This window comes from Trichomonas vaginalis, chromosome IV, assembly GCF_026262505.1.
Source record: "Trichomonas vaginalis G3 chromosome IV, whole genome shotgun sequence".
In the NCBI taxonomy this organism is placed as follows: domain Eukaryota; phylum Parabasalia; order Trichomonadida; family Trichomonadidae; genus Trichomonas; species Trichomonas vaginalis.
This window is the reverse complement of record NC_067206.1, coordinates 2,823,240-2,838,009: the sequence shown is the minus strand read 5'-3', so window position 1 is coordinate 2,838,009 and position 14,770 is coordinate 2,823,240. Positions and strand designations below refer to the sequence as shown.

Genomic DNA, 14,770 nt, shown 5'->3' with positions numbered 1-14,770 from the left:
TTAACAATAGTATAAAAATTTATTCATGGTAAAATAAACAAATCAAACAAAATATATAAAAGTACAAAAAAATATTATATGCTTTTTTGACTATTTTTTGGAGTTTTAGACTCAACATATTCACCAACAAAGGAGTCCCAAGCTTCGTCATCGCTGATTTTATCAGGATGAGTCTTGATATACTGTAAAGAAGCGTCTAATTCGAGTAAATCTTTGTATTCGAGCTCATCTGATTCTAAAAACTTCTTTGGTGCTGAGCTCCATATATAAGATCGAGTGCGTTTTGAATTAATAATCGGAATTTTTCTTTTAGTTGTTTTTGTAACGATTGTGACTGTTTTTGTTGGACTAATAGGTTCCAGTAAATGACCTTTTCCGTTCGCTTTAATTTCGTCAATTACATTTGTAACGGTAAATTGTACATCGCCGACTTTTGGTACTCTGCGTATTATGATTGGATCGACTTTAAAAGCTTCCTTCTCAGGTTTAACGGCAAAAATAAGGGTTTTAGAAAATCACATTTTTTGAAGTTATCGTTCAAATACAATATGGAACAAAAATATAGCCTTCCAGATTATTTCACAGCATCTAAAGATATAGGGGAAAGACTATCAGGACATATGTTTGTAAATTGCTTCAATCTTGTTGATATTTGCCATATTTTAGATTTGGTCCAATTAGATATTTTTCAAGCCACAACACTTTTTACAGATTGCAAATCTAAATTCAAATCATCACAAGCTTTTAAGATATTTCAACATACTAAAGTTGATTTAGGAACTGAAAATTCTTCAATATTAGAATTCTTAACGGTTTTGAATATGAATTTGAAATCTCCTATCATAAAATCACTATACATCTATATAAATCAACTCATAGAATCAAATATCTCAAAGCAAAATGAAATTAACGAATTAAGAGAAGAAATTCGCAACATACGCGGACAAAATCGTAGACCTGAAGATAGAGTAGTTATTACTTCCTACAAACCTGATGTTAAAGCAAAAAAAGATCTATATCTTGATACATTAAAAAATCTTGCAGAGCAAAGATCAAAAGAATCTCCAAATTCAACCGTGAGCGCTGACTTCCTCAGAAAAGCAGAAAAAATACTGAACGGGCTGAACACATTACCTGGAAAAGAAATTCCAATAGAATCACAGGAAGAAGACATTCCGACTTTACGAAATGAATTTGCCGCTCTCAAATCTCTTGAAGAAACAAAAATAAATACAAATTCGCAGAAAAATGAAATTTCCGGGCCAAAACAAACAGAAGAACATATTAAATACTTGAAAGAAAACTCCAAAGACAAAAAAGACTTCAATTTAATACTTTCTGCGCTTCAAGAGTTCGCAAATTCAGGAGATTTAGATACAATTAAATGGGCATGCGCCAACGGATATGCAGATATTGTTGATGACCTCGGAAGAGACATATTCACCGCAGCAGCTGCTGAATGTTCTTTAGATTTGTTGAAAGCTTTAGTTTCTTGCAACGTAGACACAAAACACCTTGACAAATCAAGATTGGGACCACTTCACTGGTCAATACAGAAGAATCGCTTTGATATTGCTGAGTATTTAGTGGTTAATAAACTTGTTGACGTAAATGTTAAAGATACATCGGATCTAACACCACTACACTATGCGTGTGCAAAGAATTGTCTGCCATTAATCAAAGCTCTTGTTAATTCTGACGGAATTAAAATAAATCAAAGTAATCAAAGCGGAAAAACGCCATTAGACTATGTTGGAAGAGATGATCAAGCAGATAAATCAAAGACTGAAGAAGTTAAGTCATTCTTGGCTTCAAAAGGAGCTATTTAATTATATTTTGTTTAATTTACTTTATAAAATATTTGTTTTGTTGTGTTTAATCTACTATTTTTATATAAAATTTCATCATAATCATATTAGTGCATCATTTTTATCAAAATTACTTTCATTTGCAGGTTTGAAATGTAATTACGAATTTATTGAGCAACAAGAACAAGAAATATAATGCAATGTACCATACAGATGCTATCTATAGTTTTATTTCTATTGTAAAGTATTGCGTAATGAGTTTTGGATGCTTTTTGACATTTGGCGGATGAGTAAATTAAAATTATTTATATATCCATCAAGAATGTAATATATCTTTGTTGAATTTAATTGAATCGGTTTGACAATTTTTTTGAAAGTTTTGTGAAAAGGACATTTCATATCCCAAATTTTGCTCCAATAGATATGTATTATCATGTTTTTAATGTCTGTAGACGGTGAAAAAGTAGAATTGAATTTGACGATGTACTGTCTTTGTGTACATGTGCCAGATTCAAGATTTCCATCAGTTAGAATGGCTATAAAAGATGCAGAGTACATGCTCAAGTCGAATGATTCTACTGTTATTTTAATTTGGCATGATACAATTAAAGATGTAGATTTCTTTTCTTCACTTTTACCTTGGCAAATAGTAAATCGTATTCCAAACATGAACTACTTATGTAGGAAAGCACCATATGTGTATGGTGTCCAAAAAATTATGCCCTTTTTCCCAGGAGTTTTTACTTTTCTTCCTCAAAGTTTCGTTCTTCCAATGCAGGAAGCAGCATTTGTGGAAGCATTCGACAGTCAGAATAAGAAATTCATCATAAAGCCAGATGGCGGCTCATTTGGAAGAGGAATTACAATTCTCAACCCCGGTCAAACATATGTACCGCAAAAAGGTCTCGCAGTTGCCCAAGAATATATCGAATCTTACTTGTTAGACGAAAAAAAGTTTGATTTCAGAATTTATGTATTAATTGCATCAGTAACTCCGCTTAAAATCTACATATATCGCGACGGTGTCGCACGTTTTTGCTCAGAAAAGTATTCCGCAAACTCTGTTTACTCTCAATTAACAAATGTTGCCTTAAACAAAGGCCGTCCTGGTGTTGACATGGCCAAGATATCTCAACTCATCTCAGACGTTCTACCTATCATGGCCGCTCGCGGCGTCGATGTTGACTTACTTTGGAAGAAAATTGATCGCGCAATTACTTTAGCTGTTATCTCATCTTACGGCAGTTTAGTACGCGGTGAGCGTCGTAGATGTCCAGGTAAGGCATATCCTCGCTGCTTCCAAATGCTTGGATTCGATGTTCTCTTTGATAAAAACTTGAATCCATGGATTTTGGAAGTAAACTACAGACCAAGCCTCAAATTCTACAGAGGACGAGAAAGGAGAATGAAAGTAGGCATGATTAAAGATGTCCTTCGTATTGCTTGCCCTCTACAAGCAGCACAAGCAGCTCTTCTCGCGAGAAGATGGGGATGGACTGAAGAAACATGGACAACGTTCGTAGAAGAGAATCCAGACGTGTTGGCCGCATGCAAGATGTCAAGGAAAGAAGCTGTGAAGAACTCTAAGTTTGTTAAAACGTTTCCTCCGAAAGAACAAGAAAATATGATTTACCATGACATATTAAAGAAGGTTTTGGAGTTACCAGAAGACCAAATTGAAGACCCAGAATTGGGTAAAGATGGCTGGAAGAATAGATTTGAAGATGTTGGACCTGATAATTAATTTTTTTTCTTTTTGTTTTGTATATTATATTGTATAGAGATGATTTTTCACTTTGATTGTATGAATGCATTGGATGAAAGTGAAATAATCTATTATAAATTGTTTATATTATTTAACATTTTAATTTTTTATATAGGTTTGCCTTATAATTTTACTTAACTTTTCCAATACTTTGTTGTATTTAAAGGTACAAGCCTAAAAACTATGAAAGAACAATTTTTCATTATATGTTTTTTGCTATTGTTGCATCATCGGCTTCTCATATAGTAAATGTGTTATGGCATTGCCTTAGTAGCAAAAGATATTTCATTCTATCATCATGTAAAGTAATTTTAGTCAAAATTTCCCATGATATTGAGATATTGGTGTTCAAACTTCAACAGGAATATAGCTTTGCTTCCAAGCGAGCAAATTTGCAAAATAAAAGTTTTCCTAACAGATCAAGGAAAAAATTTTTCTCTTCTCTCAAGTGGGATAAAAAGTGACAAAATGTTAATCTTTCTCATCTTCTCTTTAGCTGAAGTTGAGAATGATAACCTGACTTCGCCACTTGAAAATCAAACAACAACAGAAATAACAGATATATCAAATTCAGTAAATTCTACAGAAGTAAACGATGAGAAAGAAATTTTAGAAGATAACGTTAATTCAACTTTAAATCTCACAAATACTGACGACGATGATATCCAAATTGACCCTGATTTGGAAAACGATGCTGTTTCAGAAGATTTCGATTCAAAAGTTCTGGAAGCCCTAAAAGAAAATTCCACGCTTCCTAAACCTACACCTAAACCACGTGTTAAGCAAGAATATCTCTTGGAAGAAGGAATTGAAGTTATGCAACCAGAACCTGAAGAAAACGAATCAGCTGATTTTGAAATATCTCTAAATTTGCCTCTAAAGCCAGGAGATGATCCTTCTTCGAACAATTCTAAACCGCAAAAAATTATATTTTTCAATTCTTCGAAAATAGCAGTCGGTCAAGTAGTTTGTTCCGGTCCGAATACAAGAAAAGGGAAGAAAGGATTTTGTGAATGTGTTGAAGGCTTCGAACACGGAGATCCTTCATCAAGATACGGTTGTTATCATTGCAATCAAAAGTGCCACATCAAAGCCGAATGTACATATCCAGGCAAATGCGCTTGTAAAAACGGAATGGTCGGCGACGGAGTCAAAACTTGTCTTATACCAGCCCCTCACCTTTTGAAGGTTGATCTCCTTCTTGTGCAAGCTATAGGTGGAGAAAATATCACTGTTACATACTACACTGCTTCTAATTATACTCAGGAATACGGTTACTGCAAATTTGGCTCAACTGTCGTAAAAGGAAAGATTCTCAATGACGGAGAGCTTATTTGCCCTGTTCCTCCGTCATCAAAAAGAGGATTGAAGCTTTCAATGTCGTTTGATTCTGAGACATGGTCCGAAAACTCCATCATTATTATGTATCATCAGCGATCATCATGGATATCAATCATTATTAAGTTATTATGCTTCTTCTGCGGATTGGGTGGAATTATTTTTTACATATTTAAGAGACAGAAGATCGTTATCAATCCAGAGATAGATATTAAAGGTGAAGAAACCCCATTCCATCTATCAAAGCAGACATATCAGGATGATTTCTCAGCAGATTTATAATTTTTTTTTATCAAGGATATATCTTTATAATTTTGTAATATAAACTGTATTTAAAATCGTGTATTTCTATTCTTTTTACTATGATGTCATGAAATCGATTCATATCGTCCGATGATTTCTATTGCTTGCATTTCAGGCAATGAATATGATAGTAAATTACTCAATCAAGGTTATGCTTGATTATTGCCAATCAGAAACTTTGGACAACCTATTGCTTTTGCTGCTATTGTATTAGCCTTATCAAATTGAGTAAGTATTCAATTTTTCAACACAATAAATGCTATTTCATACATAGCATTCTAACATATAAATGACAATTTTCTCAATTTTTGAAAGAGAAATTTTAGTTTTGTAGAAATGATGTTGAAATTTTTATTATTAGAAGGTAAAATAATCGTATTTTATTCATGAAAGAGTGAGATAAGACTGTAAAACTATTAATTCTATGAGTTTGCTCTAAATTTTCGATTAAAAAAAATAATATCCGTTTATACATACAAACAAACAAAAACATAATATATTATATATCATCAAATGTCAATGGTCGGTATTTTGTGTTCTCTTTTTGAGATTCTTCTTCATAATAATCTGAAGCTTCGCAATCGAAAGAGAATCCGGTAAATGCATCAGATTCCTCATGAATTGGTGTTGCGAGGGATTCAAGTATTGGCTCATCTAAAAGTTCGTGATCAAAGTTAGAAGGAGCTCCCAATTGAATGATATCTGGCTTGTAATGGTGAGGAATATTCCTTTGAAGAATATCTTTGAACTTGATTCCATTAAAGAATGGATGATGAAGGAGAAATCTGATATCTTTTCTGGTTTCGGGGTTTCTATCAAGTAAATTCTTAATGAGATCCTTTTCATCAGATGTTGCATCAGGTGGGAATTCCAACGGTGCGGAAATAATCTTTTTGAATAATTTGTCCATGTTATCGTCATACCATGGTGTCTGGCCGTACAAAAAGCTGTACATAACAATTCCAAGCGCCCACCAATCGATTTTCGGACCATACTTCTGTGATTTGATAATTTCTGGTGCCAAATACTCGGGAGTACCGCAGAATGAGTGTGCACCTTTTGAGTAGGCAATATCCTTGACTAATCCAAAGTCTGTAAGCTTTACAGATCCTGTTTCATCCATAAGGATATTTTCTGGTTTAAGATCGCGGTAAATAATATTATTTCTATGAATATATTCTATAGCTAATGCCAATTCGGCAATGTAAAGGCGTACATCGTGCTTCTCGAACTTTTTCAGATTGTGTAAATGAAAAGCCATGTCTCCGCCTGCTACGTACTCAAAGCCCATGTATACCTTTGACGAATTCTGAAAAGCAAAATAGATGTGAACGATGAAAGGGTGATCTGTCTTCATCAAAGTATTTCTTTCGTTGATAACTGTAATTGCTTTATGTGCTTTCATCAAGCGACTTTTATGTACAGACTTTATAGCATATCTTTGTCCGGTACTTTTCTTCTCGCAAAGGGTAACCTTTCCATAATAACCTCTACCGATAACGTTTATGGGAATAAAATCATCCATTGAGAGTTGTTGATTCTCAATTGACATTGTTCTAATAGCGTTGACCCAAATCCTGAGAGTTGAGATATCCGGTGTAGAGAGACGAAGAGGCCTGGAATCTGGGTATTTTAATGTAAAACTCGGATGTTTCCTGTTTTCATCTATTAAACACTCTATTTCTGGGGTAATTTTGACCATTCTATCGAAAATTTTTCTTTCTTTATTAAGATAAAGGAGTAATTTTTGTTCTTTTAGTCGTAGAACGCAGTATCTTTTATGCCAAAACCCGAATTTAGTTCCTTTCTTGATGAAAGGAGCTGTAAGTTCTTCATCTAAATCAACTTGCTTATTCATTAAAAATTTATATTCGAATTTCTGACGCTTTAGAAAATTCTGATCACGAAATCTGAAACAGTTTATTTTACAGTAAAAATTAAAACTTTTTATCAATAATAATGGTCTTAGGAATTAGTGCGTAAATGCAAAAAAAAAAAAAAAAAAAAAAAAAAAAGGTAGTGGGGCTTCCAGGCACTTCGTGCCCTCTAGCCCCCCGTCACTTTTCTGTCACTTTTCAGGAAAAAACATTTTTATTATATATATAAAATGAATTTTACAAAACCACCGTTACCCTTCTTTGGAAATAAGAGTAGATGTAAAGATATTCTATTGAGAGAACTTAAGAAACTACCGAATGGTCTAACATTTGTAGACTTGTTCGGTGGAAGTTTCTATATATCTCATTTGTGCCATACTGTATTTCCTGACTCAAAGATTATATGCAATGACTTCGACAACTATATGAACCGTCTCAAACATATACCAGACACAAACAAAATATTGAAAGAGTTAAAAGAAAAGATACCTATAGGTAAGATGGAACGTATACCATTAGATAAGAAAAATACTGTCAGAGAGGTTTTGAAAAAGGCAGAGTATATTGACTGGGATAGTATATCTGCTAGACTATTATATAGTGGTGCTATAAGAGTTCATGACATTGAAACACTTATGTCAAAAGTTTTATATCTTAACTATACAAATGTTTTCAAAGAGAACATAGAAAAATATATTGAGGGTATAGAGTTTGTGAGATGTCATTGGACAGAGTTGTATGAAAAATATAAAGACAAGGAAAATGTTTTCTTTATAGTGGACCCGCCGTTCTATAACACATGGGATTTTCAATACCAAGTAGACTGGACTTTGAGAGACTCTTTAGAAACTTTAGACGTTTTACATAACCATCCATGCTTTTACTTTACATCCGATAAAAGTGGTTTGGAAAGTGTCATGAGATGGTTAGAGGACATACATGACTATGAGTTTAGATACGATAAGATAGAATATGAGAGAGGTCCTATAAACTGGAGAAAGTGTCATAACAAAGAAATTTTACTAGTAAGTAAATGTGGTTTGAAATAGGACTACTTGTTTTAGGTTTTTTCCATTGTGTCATTTACTTATTTGACGTGGCAGAAAGATATAGAGAATATGAAGATGAACCAATGCCTGCAAATGTTCAGCATATGTACTCGTAAGAGATATTTTTATCTAATATTAAATGGACGCACAGAACTTAGCGAATGCACAGCAACCTGGACAACCAAACCCAGAGAATATTCCAAATGAAGTTAGAATACAAACTGCAATGGCAAACTATGGTCAAGTGCCAACAGATGTACAAATGCAAACTGCCATGTCAAATGACGCTGCGTTAGGTTTGCCACCATGGTATGCAAATATGAGATGGAAAGAGTTTTATACAAACCCGAAGTGGGATATAAACAACTCTATGCAGATGACGCGAACACAGGAGTTGACCCAGAGTATGTTTTCTACCAAGAGGAGAAATAGAATGTATGAGCTCCAGTTAAAGAATGCTATGGAACTCAGAAGGAAACGTAAGAGACTAGGTGGACATTAGATTTTTACATATAGTAAAATGGGTTTCTTTGGAAGAATAGGAAACTTCTTTCGAAATGTTGGAAGAGGTATAATGGAATGGAATAAAAACCGTCGGAAGAGGAATTTGGAACGGAGTCAAAAATATTGGCAAAAAGAGTAGGTCAGTTCGTTGGTATTATACCTAAAGACCCTGAACCAGAAGAGCAAGCTCCTGTTATACAACAGCCTGAACCTGCACCACAGTCTAGTTGGCAACAAATCCAACACCTCACCGTATTAAAAAATCATATTTTTATCGTTCGATAGTAGTTGTATATGAAACTAAGTTCTAAGTAAAACGCATGGTATAATGGAATTATTCTTTTTCTTCCATCTGTAGTAAACATACTTGAAAGTCTGAAATACTTCCACTTGGTGGTTCGTATAACTTTGTAGGTTTTTCGTAAAAGTCATTTGCCAAGCATAAAAAAGAGTTTTGGGCGCCAGAAAATGAAGCATGAACAATAATAGCATCTTGGTCGAAAATATTTTCATATGTTCCATTAGGGTTTTTCGACTTCATAAAGTCTGGGTGTACTGGATATGCTGCAGGCTGATTTAACATCCTCATAAATCTATACCATGCCAAGTTGTTTATATTTTGTAGAAATATAAACGTTTTCTCCAAGGTCTTCTATTTTATTGATTTTAACAGTTGCATTTTTCCTGTCATAAATAATATCGAGATGGTACTCTCCTTCGTCAATGTTATACTGGTTTGCATATTCGATATAGATATCGTTTATTTTTTCTTGAAAAGCTTGAAGAGTTGTTTCTAAGTTTACAAGCAAACTAACTTGTAAAAGTTTTCCCTGTTCAAATTTCTCATACGTACGTTTTTCTTTGTTATAGTATCGAACTTCAAAAGCGACCGTAAATGGGAAACCATGTATGGCTTCTGAAATGAACTTCATTCTACGAAAGCCAATAGCTTTTGTGACGGATGGGTCTCTTAACATCTAAGGGGTAGTCAAAACGATAGCCTTCATGCTTTACGGTCTCTGTCTCAAACTTTTGACCGACATTAGTAAAAAGTTCATCTAATGTTTTAGTTGTAGCAACTCTTGAATTTTCTTTTTCTATTGAAGCATATTTTATCTAGAATAAAAATGTCGAAAGAAACAGCGTCTATGAGAGAAAATACAACACAACCGACAACTCATTTTGCAAGCTCTAAATAAGAACACAACAAACTTTTCAAACTATTCTAAGATATCTGAGTCATTGAAAGAAGGAAACTTAAAACTGACATTAAACCAATGACAGACGAGTTTCTGTTTCAAGACAGTAAGAACCAATAGTTTTGTATAAATCCAACAAAAGAACTTTAAACGAGAAACCTATAGATGAACTTCTTTTGAAAGCAGATGTTGGCAAACAAAGCTGACAAAGAATATGTCATTGAAAAAGTTCAAGAAGACATGACAGAGCAGATGCAACATATGCAACAAAAGAACATACTCATCCTGAACTAGCAGACAAAACATATGTTGACAATAAAATGTCAAGTGAAGTGACAAGAGCTGACAAAGAATATTCTAAAAAGACTCATACACATACCATTGCAAATATTACAAACTTACAAGAAACCTTAAACAGGAAAGTACGTGAGCGATCTAACAATACACATACCATTGCAAATATTACAAACTTACAGAAACTTAAACAGGAAAAGTGACGTTGGACATACACATACCATTGCAAATATTGCAAACTTACAAGAAACCTTAAACAGGAAAAGTGACGTTGGACATACACATACATTGCAAATATTGCAAACTTACAAGAAACCTTAAACAGGAAAAGTGACGTTGGACATACACATACATCTTCTGAAATAACAGACTTAAACGTTAGCCTTGAAAAGAGGCAGATAAGAACCATACACACGATTTCTTCGCAACTGTTGGTATAGAAAATATTGCAGGAACGGTTGAAGAAACTGGGGAGTATTAAATTGGAAACCTCCTAACTTTCCACAAGGTTTAACATCGAGGATGACATAACGACGATGAAATACACTAGATGTAGAAATGTCTATGTCATGGAGGATGAAAAACAAGTTAAATTCACTGCTCAAGTTTTTATATGATAAAAAGCTGACAAAAATTTGTTAACGATGAGTTAGATAAAAAAGCTGACAAAACATATGTTAACGATGAGTTAGATAAAAAGCTGACAAACAGAGCTTCAAACGTTAAAGACAGAAATACTTCAAAACACTATATCCTATAGGTTCTATTTACACGTCAATGAACTCTACCAAACCAGAAGTAGTACTTGGTTTTGGAACTTGGACTCAAATAGTCGACAGGTTTTTGTATTGTGCAAACTCTTAAAAGGAAACAGGTGGAAGTAAAACGATTTCAGGTGCAAATTTACCTGCGCACAGTCACTACATAAATTTAAGTACATCTGAAGCAGGTTTGCATAGTCATAGATTTGGGATTGGTCAGGAATGACAAAAGGTAAAGGATATGATGTTAAAGAGGACGTTAAGTTTGCTATAAATTGTTACTGGAGTAACACTGAGGTAGGAGGAAGCCTAACACATCGGTTTCAGGGTATACGCAAACAACGGGACAAGTAAAGACTACATGCCACCTTACATGACAGTTTACGCATGGTATAGAAATGCTTAGTCGTCATTTTCAACTTCTTTAGCATATTCGTCAGGAGTTGTCTTATATTTGTTAGGAACTGTCTTTGAAAGTATACCACCTTGAACTTTGACAAGTTTGAAACGAGGTCTGACAATAGTAGTTTTATCTTCTGCTTGCAGTCTGTACATTTTGCCATGTTTGCCTAAAACTTCATAATATTCTCTTGTATACTTTCTTCTATTTTTACGAACACGAATGTGAGTACCTGTCGAGTTCCCATTGTTGTCATAGTCAATAGTATTTTCATATGGGTCGCGTTTAGGTATTTCTATTTTTACTTTGTCACCTTTCTTAAGTTTGAAGCCTGGCATTCTTTCTTGTTTGTCTCTTTTGACTAAACTATTAAATATATAGTCTTTCTCTAAGTCAGGGTTGTTTTTCATTTCTTCGGGGGAGTGGTTTCCAAACCTTTTTGTTTACGGTATTGTAAATATTTAAAACTTGTCTCATCTTTGCCATGGAGAAGTGTCTATACTTGTCGTCATATGACATTTCATTTGCTTCACCACCTTTGTGGTTGGTTTAAGTCTCTTAACATTTTTATACAACTGTCAATGACACCAAGAGCAGAATGGTTTTGGTCGACAATGAAATATTGGTTTACATTTTTTTGAACGCAGATAGTTTTTAATATCGTCCTGATTTGAAAAGAACTTTCACAGTCAGATGTCAGTTTTGTTTGGATGGTATTTGTCAACGAATATTGTCAAAGCAGTTTTCACATCTAAAATATTTTGGACTTAATGGTATGGCTTCACAGTATCTTGTGTTTTGACCAACAAATATTAACCAGTATGGAGGTCCATCTTCTCTATACCTCGGAATGTTTTCCAAGATATCCATAAACAAGCATTTGGTGTTGAACTAAAGATTTTTATCATGAGTGCTTTCTTTGTTGCCTTAGAAACATAGGGTCCTTGTTTGGATTCGTCATTTTTATCCTATAAGAAATGGGTTTATTTGGCGCATTAGCAGGAGTTGCATCCAGATTTTTACCCGCAGTGGGAACACTAGCCAGAGGTGCATTTGGAATTGGAAGGAAGATTTTGAGTACATTAGGTATACTGAAAGAGAAAGCACAACCTATTTATCCAAACGTACAGAAAGGTTGGAGGTAGCACGAGATGCAGCAAATCTTATTCCAAATCCTGAAACAAGAGGAAAAGTTCAAGGATGGATGGACAATGTAGAAGACAAGCAGGAAACTACTATAACAAAGCAAATGATACTATAACCAAGCAGGGCACTACATGGACCAAGGTGAAAGATCTTTAACAGAGATATAACCATGCACAACAATGGGTAAACAAACCAACCGCAACCGCCTCAACGTGGGGAATGTAAATTTTTTTACTGAGATGAAATGAACAATACAGCATTGAGACAAATGGGCTCAAGATGGATTTGTCGGCTTCCAGCAGTTACACAACCACGTGTTTGTCAAGTTCTTCCTATACCTCAGGAAGTTTTAGACCGACTTAAAAAACCTAAACAACCAGTTGAAAAACAAACCAAACTAAAATTTTTTACTGAGATGAAATGACCGAAGAAGTTGAAACGGTAGATTTGACACCACAAAACAAAAGTTCAGAACCATTGTCAAAACCTGTCAAAGAACTTACAGATGATGAGAAAAAATTCAATAATAGAAGTGCAGGTCTGGAAATACAAACCCTAACTACAAGTCACTTTCATAGAAATGGAACGGCTTAGTATCTTCAAAAAAAAACAGACTCTCACAAATAAATATTGAAGTCTGAAGGAATTTTCGAGACAACAGATGGAAAAGTTTACTTCACTGACAAACAGTTCATTATAGAACATCTCATTGACTTAGAGTCAAATATTCTAAACTTTACAACAAACACAAAAAAGTTGAAAGGAAAACAAAAACAAATGGCATATGATATTTATGAAGATGTTGACGACACAACCATACCTGCAAGTGGGGTAAAGTCAGAGGAACCGAAAAGTGACGAAAACCGATAGAAGAAGAAAAACCAAAAACTGAAGATAAACCAAAACCAAAGTTTAGTTTGGAGACTAAACAAGTCAACCTTCATTAGCTGGTAATGGGTTGGCGTCAAAAGACTTCTGTTAGCAGGAGGTTATGTAAAGTAAAGAAAACAGTATATTTTTTTTATTTTATTGAAATGTACGCTGAGTTTGTTGAGAAGACGTTGGGAAACTTGTTTGTTAGATGAGAAATATGAAATGGCATACCATTTAAATAAAACATTTTTTCAAAAAAAATATTTTTTTATTTTATTTGAAATGTACGCTGATTTGTTGGTATGAGGACCGTTGGGAAACTTTGTTTGTTAGATGAGAAATATGAAATTCACTGTTGTAGGTCATTTGAAGTCAGAAACAAAAAGACAAAAAGAGTTTTAAGCGAATGGGAGCAAAATGACGGATATGCTAGGATGAGGATTGGTGAAAACACTATTTAAACATGTTGTCATTGCAACTCATTTTATACCAAACCTAACAATCTACCTTTTGTAGACCACAATAACCATATAAGAACGACAATAGACTTGAAAACTTACGTTGGGTCACTTGTTCTGAAAACAGTAAGAACATAGGCAAATTTAGAGATATTGTATTCGAATTTTGTCGACGAACTAGAAGATGAAGCAATTGAAATTACAGACTATGGTAAGCATACGTTTGAGTTTTACTACTATAGCGAAGAACAGGACTCTTTCTACCTTATACCGGCGTAAACTATAGGAAATTACAAGTATGTTTTTACTAAGGCGGGCTATGCTTAATGTAAACACTGAGATACAGATGGAAAACACGTTCATATATTTCTCAACAAATTCAAGAAGCTATATGGCATACCATTTTAAAAAATATTTTTTTATTTTTTATAAATGCCCCCGTATAGAATGGATAGAAATCTGCTAGAATAAAAGCAGAGTTGCAAAGATATGGTTGGAGAGTTTCGAAGAATTTTAAAATATAGGAAGGAAGACCCATAAAAGTCTATGACAAACTGGCTGGTCTTCGCTACGAAATGGACCTAGAAAGCGCGCGCCAACTATCCAAACAGACTGGGAGAGGTTAGAAGAAGAAGTCTTATGAACATGCCTTTCAATGTTAGTGAGCCTCAAGTTGAAGGACACGACGGCTTTGCCAGATTCTACTGGAAACATGACGAACAATTGCATCCTTTGAGAAGGAAAAAAGGAAAAGGTGAAGACGCACATGCTCCCATGGAAAGAACAAGATATGCATATGAAAAGTATCGTGAAGTTAGAAGTCAAATTACATCTGGTCGAACCTTACAAGTAAACTTTGACGAAGGAAAGAACAAAGAAGGCTTCATGGGTGTACTTGCTGCATACAAGACGGAAATAAGAAAGGATACAATCTCAGACTAACCGTAAAAGATTTGGATGGTCACATTTACTATGCAAATGGCAATGAACAAACC

At 34.2% G+C, this 14,770-nt stretch overlaps 5 protein-coding genes and 2 pseudogenes across 7 annotated transcripts, besides 1 other annotated feature; 5 read left to right on the top strand and 2 right to left on the bottom strand.

Moving 5' to 3' along the window:
- Positions 1-435: 435 nt before the first annotated feature.
- TVAGG3_0017460 (spectrin binding) lies at positions 436-2,196 on the top strand (the record flags this gene model as incomplete). Its single annotated transcript, XM_001306151.1, has 1 exon — positions 549-1,829. One exon carries the CDS (start codon positions 549-551, stop codon positions 1,827-1,829), a length of 1,281 nt encoding a protein of 426 aa, XP_001306152.1.
- A 54-nt stretch (positions 2,197-2,250) lies between these two features.
- On the top strand, positions 2,251-3,632 carry TVAGG3_0017450 (positive regulation of cilium movement; the record flags this gene model as incomplete). The annotated part of the gene is made up of 1 exon (XM_001306152.1): positions 2,251-3,552. The coding sequence occupies one exon, from the start codon at positions 2,251-2,253 to the stop codon at positions 3,550-3,552; it is 1,302 nt and encodes a 433-aa protein (XP_001306153.1).
- A 265-nt stretch (positions 3,633-3,897) lies between these two features.
- Positions 3,898-5,256, top strand: TVAGG3_0017440 (immunoglobulins domain-containing protein; the record flags this gene model as incomplete). Its single annotated transcript, XM_001306153.2, has 1 exon — positions 4,042-5,193. The coding sequence occupies one exon, from the start codon at positions 4,042-4,044 to the stop codon at positions 5,191-5,193; it is 1,152 nt and encodes a 383-aa protein (XP_001306154.1).
- Positions 5,257-5,676: 420 nt separating this feature from the next.
- Positions 5,677-7,078, bottom strand: TVAGG3_0017430 (protein serine/threonine kinase protein; the record flags this gene model as incomplete). The annotated part of the gene is made up of 1 exon (XM_001306154.1): positions 5,714-7,072. The coding sequence occupies one exon, from the start codon at positions 7,070-7,072 to the stop codon at positions 5,714-5,716; it is 1,359 nt and encodes a 452-aa protein (XP_001306155.1).
- Positions 7,079-7,321: 243 nt separating this feature from the next.
- On the top strand, positions 7,322-8,140 carry TVAGG3_0017420 (phage tail repeat-like family; the record flags this gene model as incomplete). The annotated part of the gene is made up of 1 exon (XM_051220066.1): positions 7,322-8,140. One exon carries the CDS (start codon positions 7,322-7,324, stop codon positions 8,138-8,140), a length of 819 nt encoding a protein of 272 aa, XP_051105052.1.
- Positions 8,141-10,284: 2,144 nt separating this feature from the next.
- Positions 10,285-12,395: a mobile genetic element.
- Positions 11,301-11,545, bottom strand: TVAGG3_0017410 (annotated as a pseudogene). Its single transcript has one exon. A coding segment is annotated over exon 1 (245 nt).
- A 293-nt stretch (positions 12,396-12,688) lies between the features above and the next one.
- TVAGG3_0017390 lies at positions 12,689-12,845 on the top strand (annotated as a pseudogene). Its single transcript has one exon. A coding segment is annotated over exon 1 (157 nt).
- Positions 12,846-14,770: the final 1,925 nt, after the last annotated feature.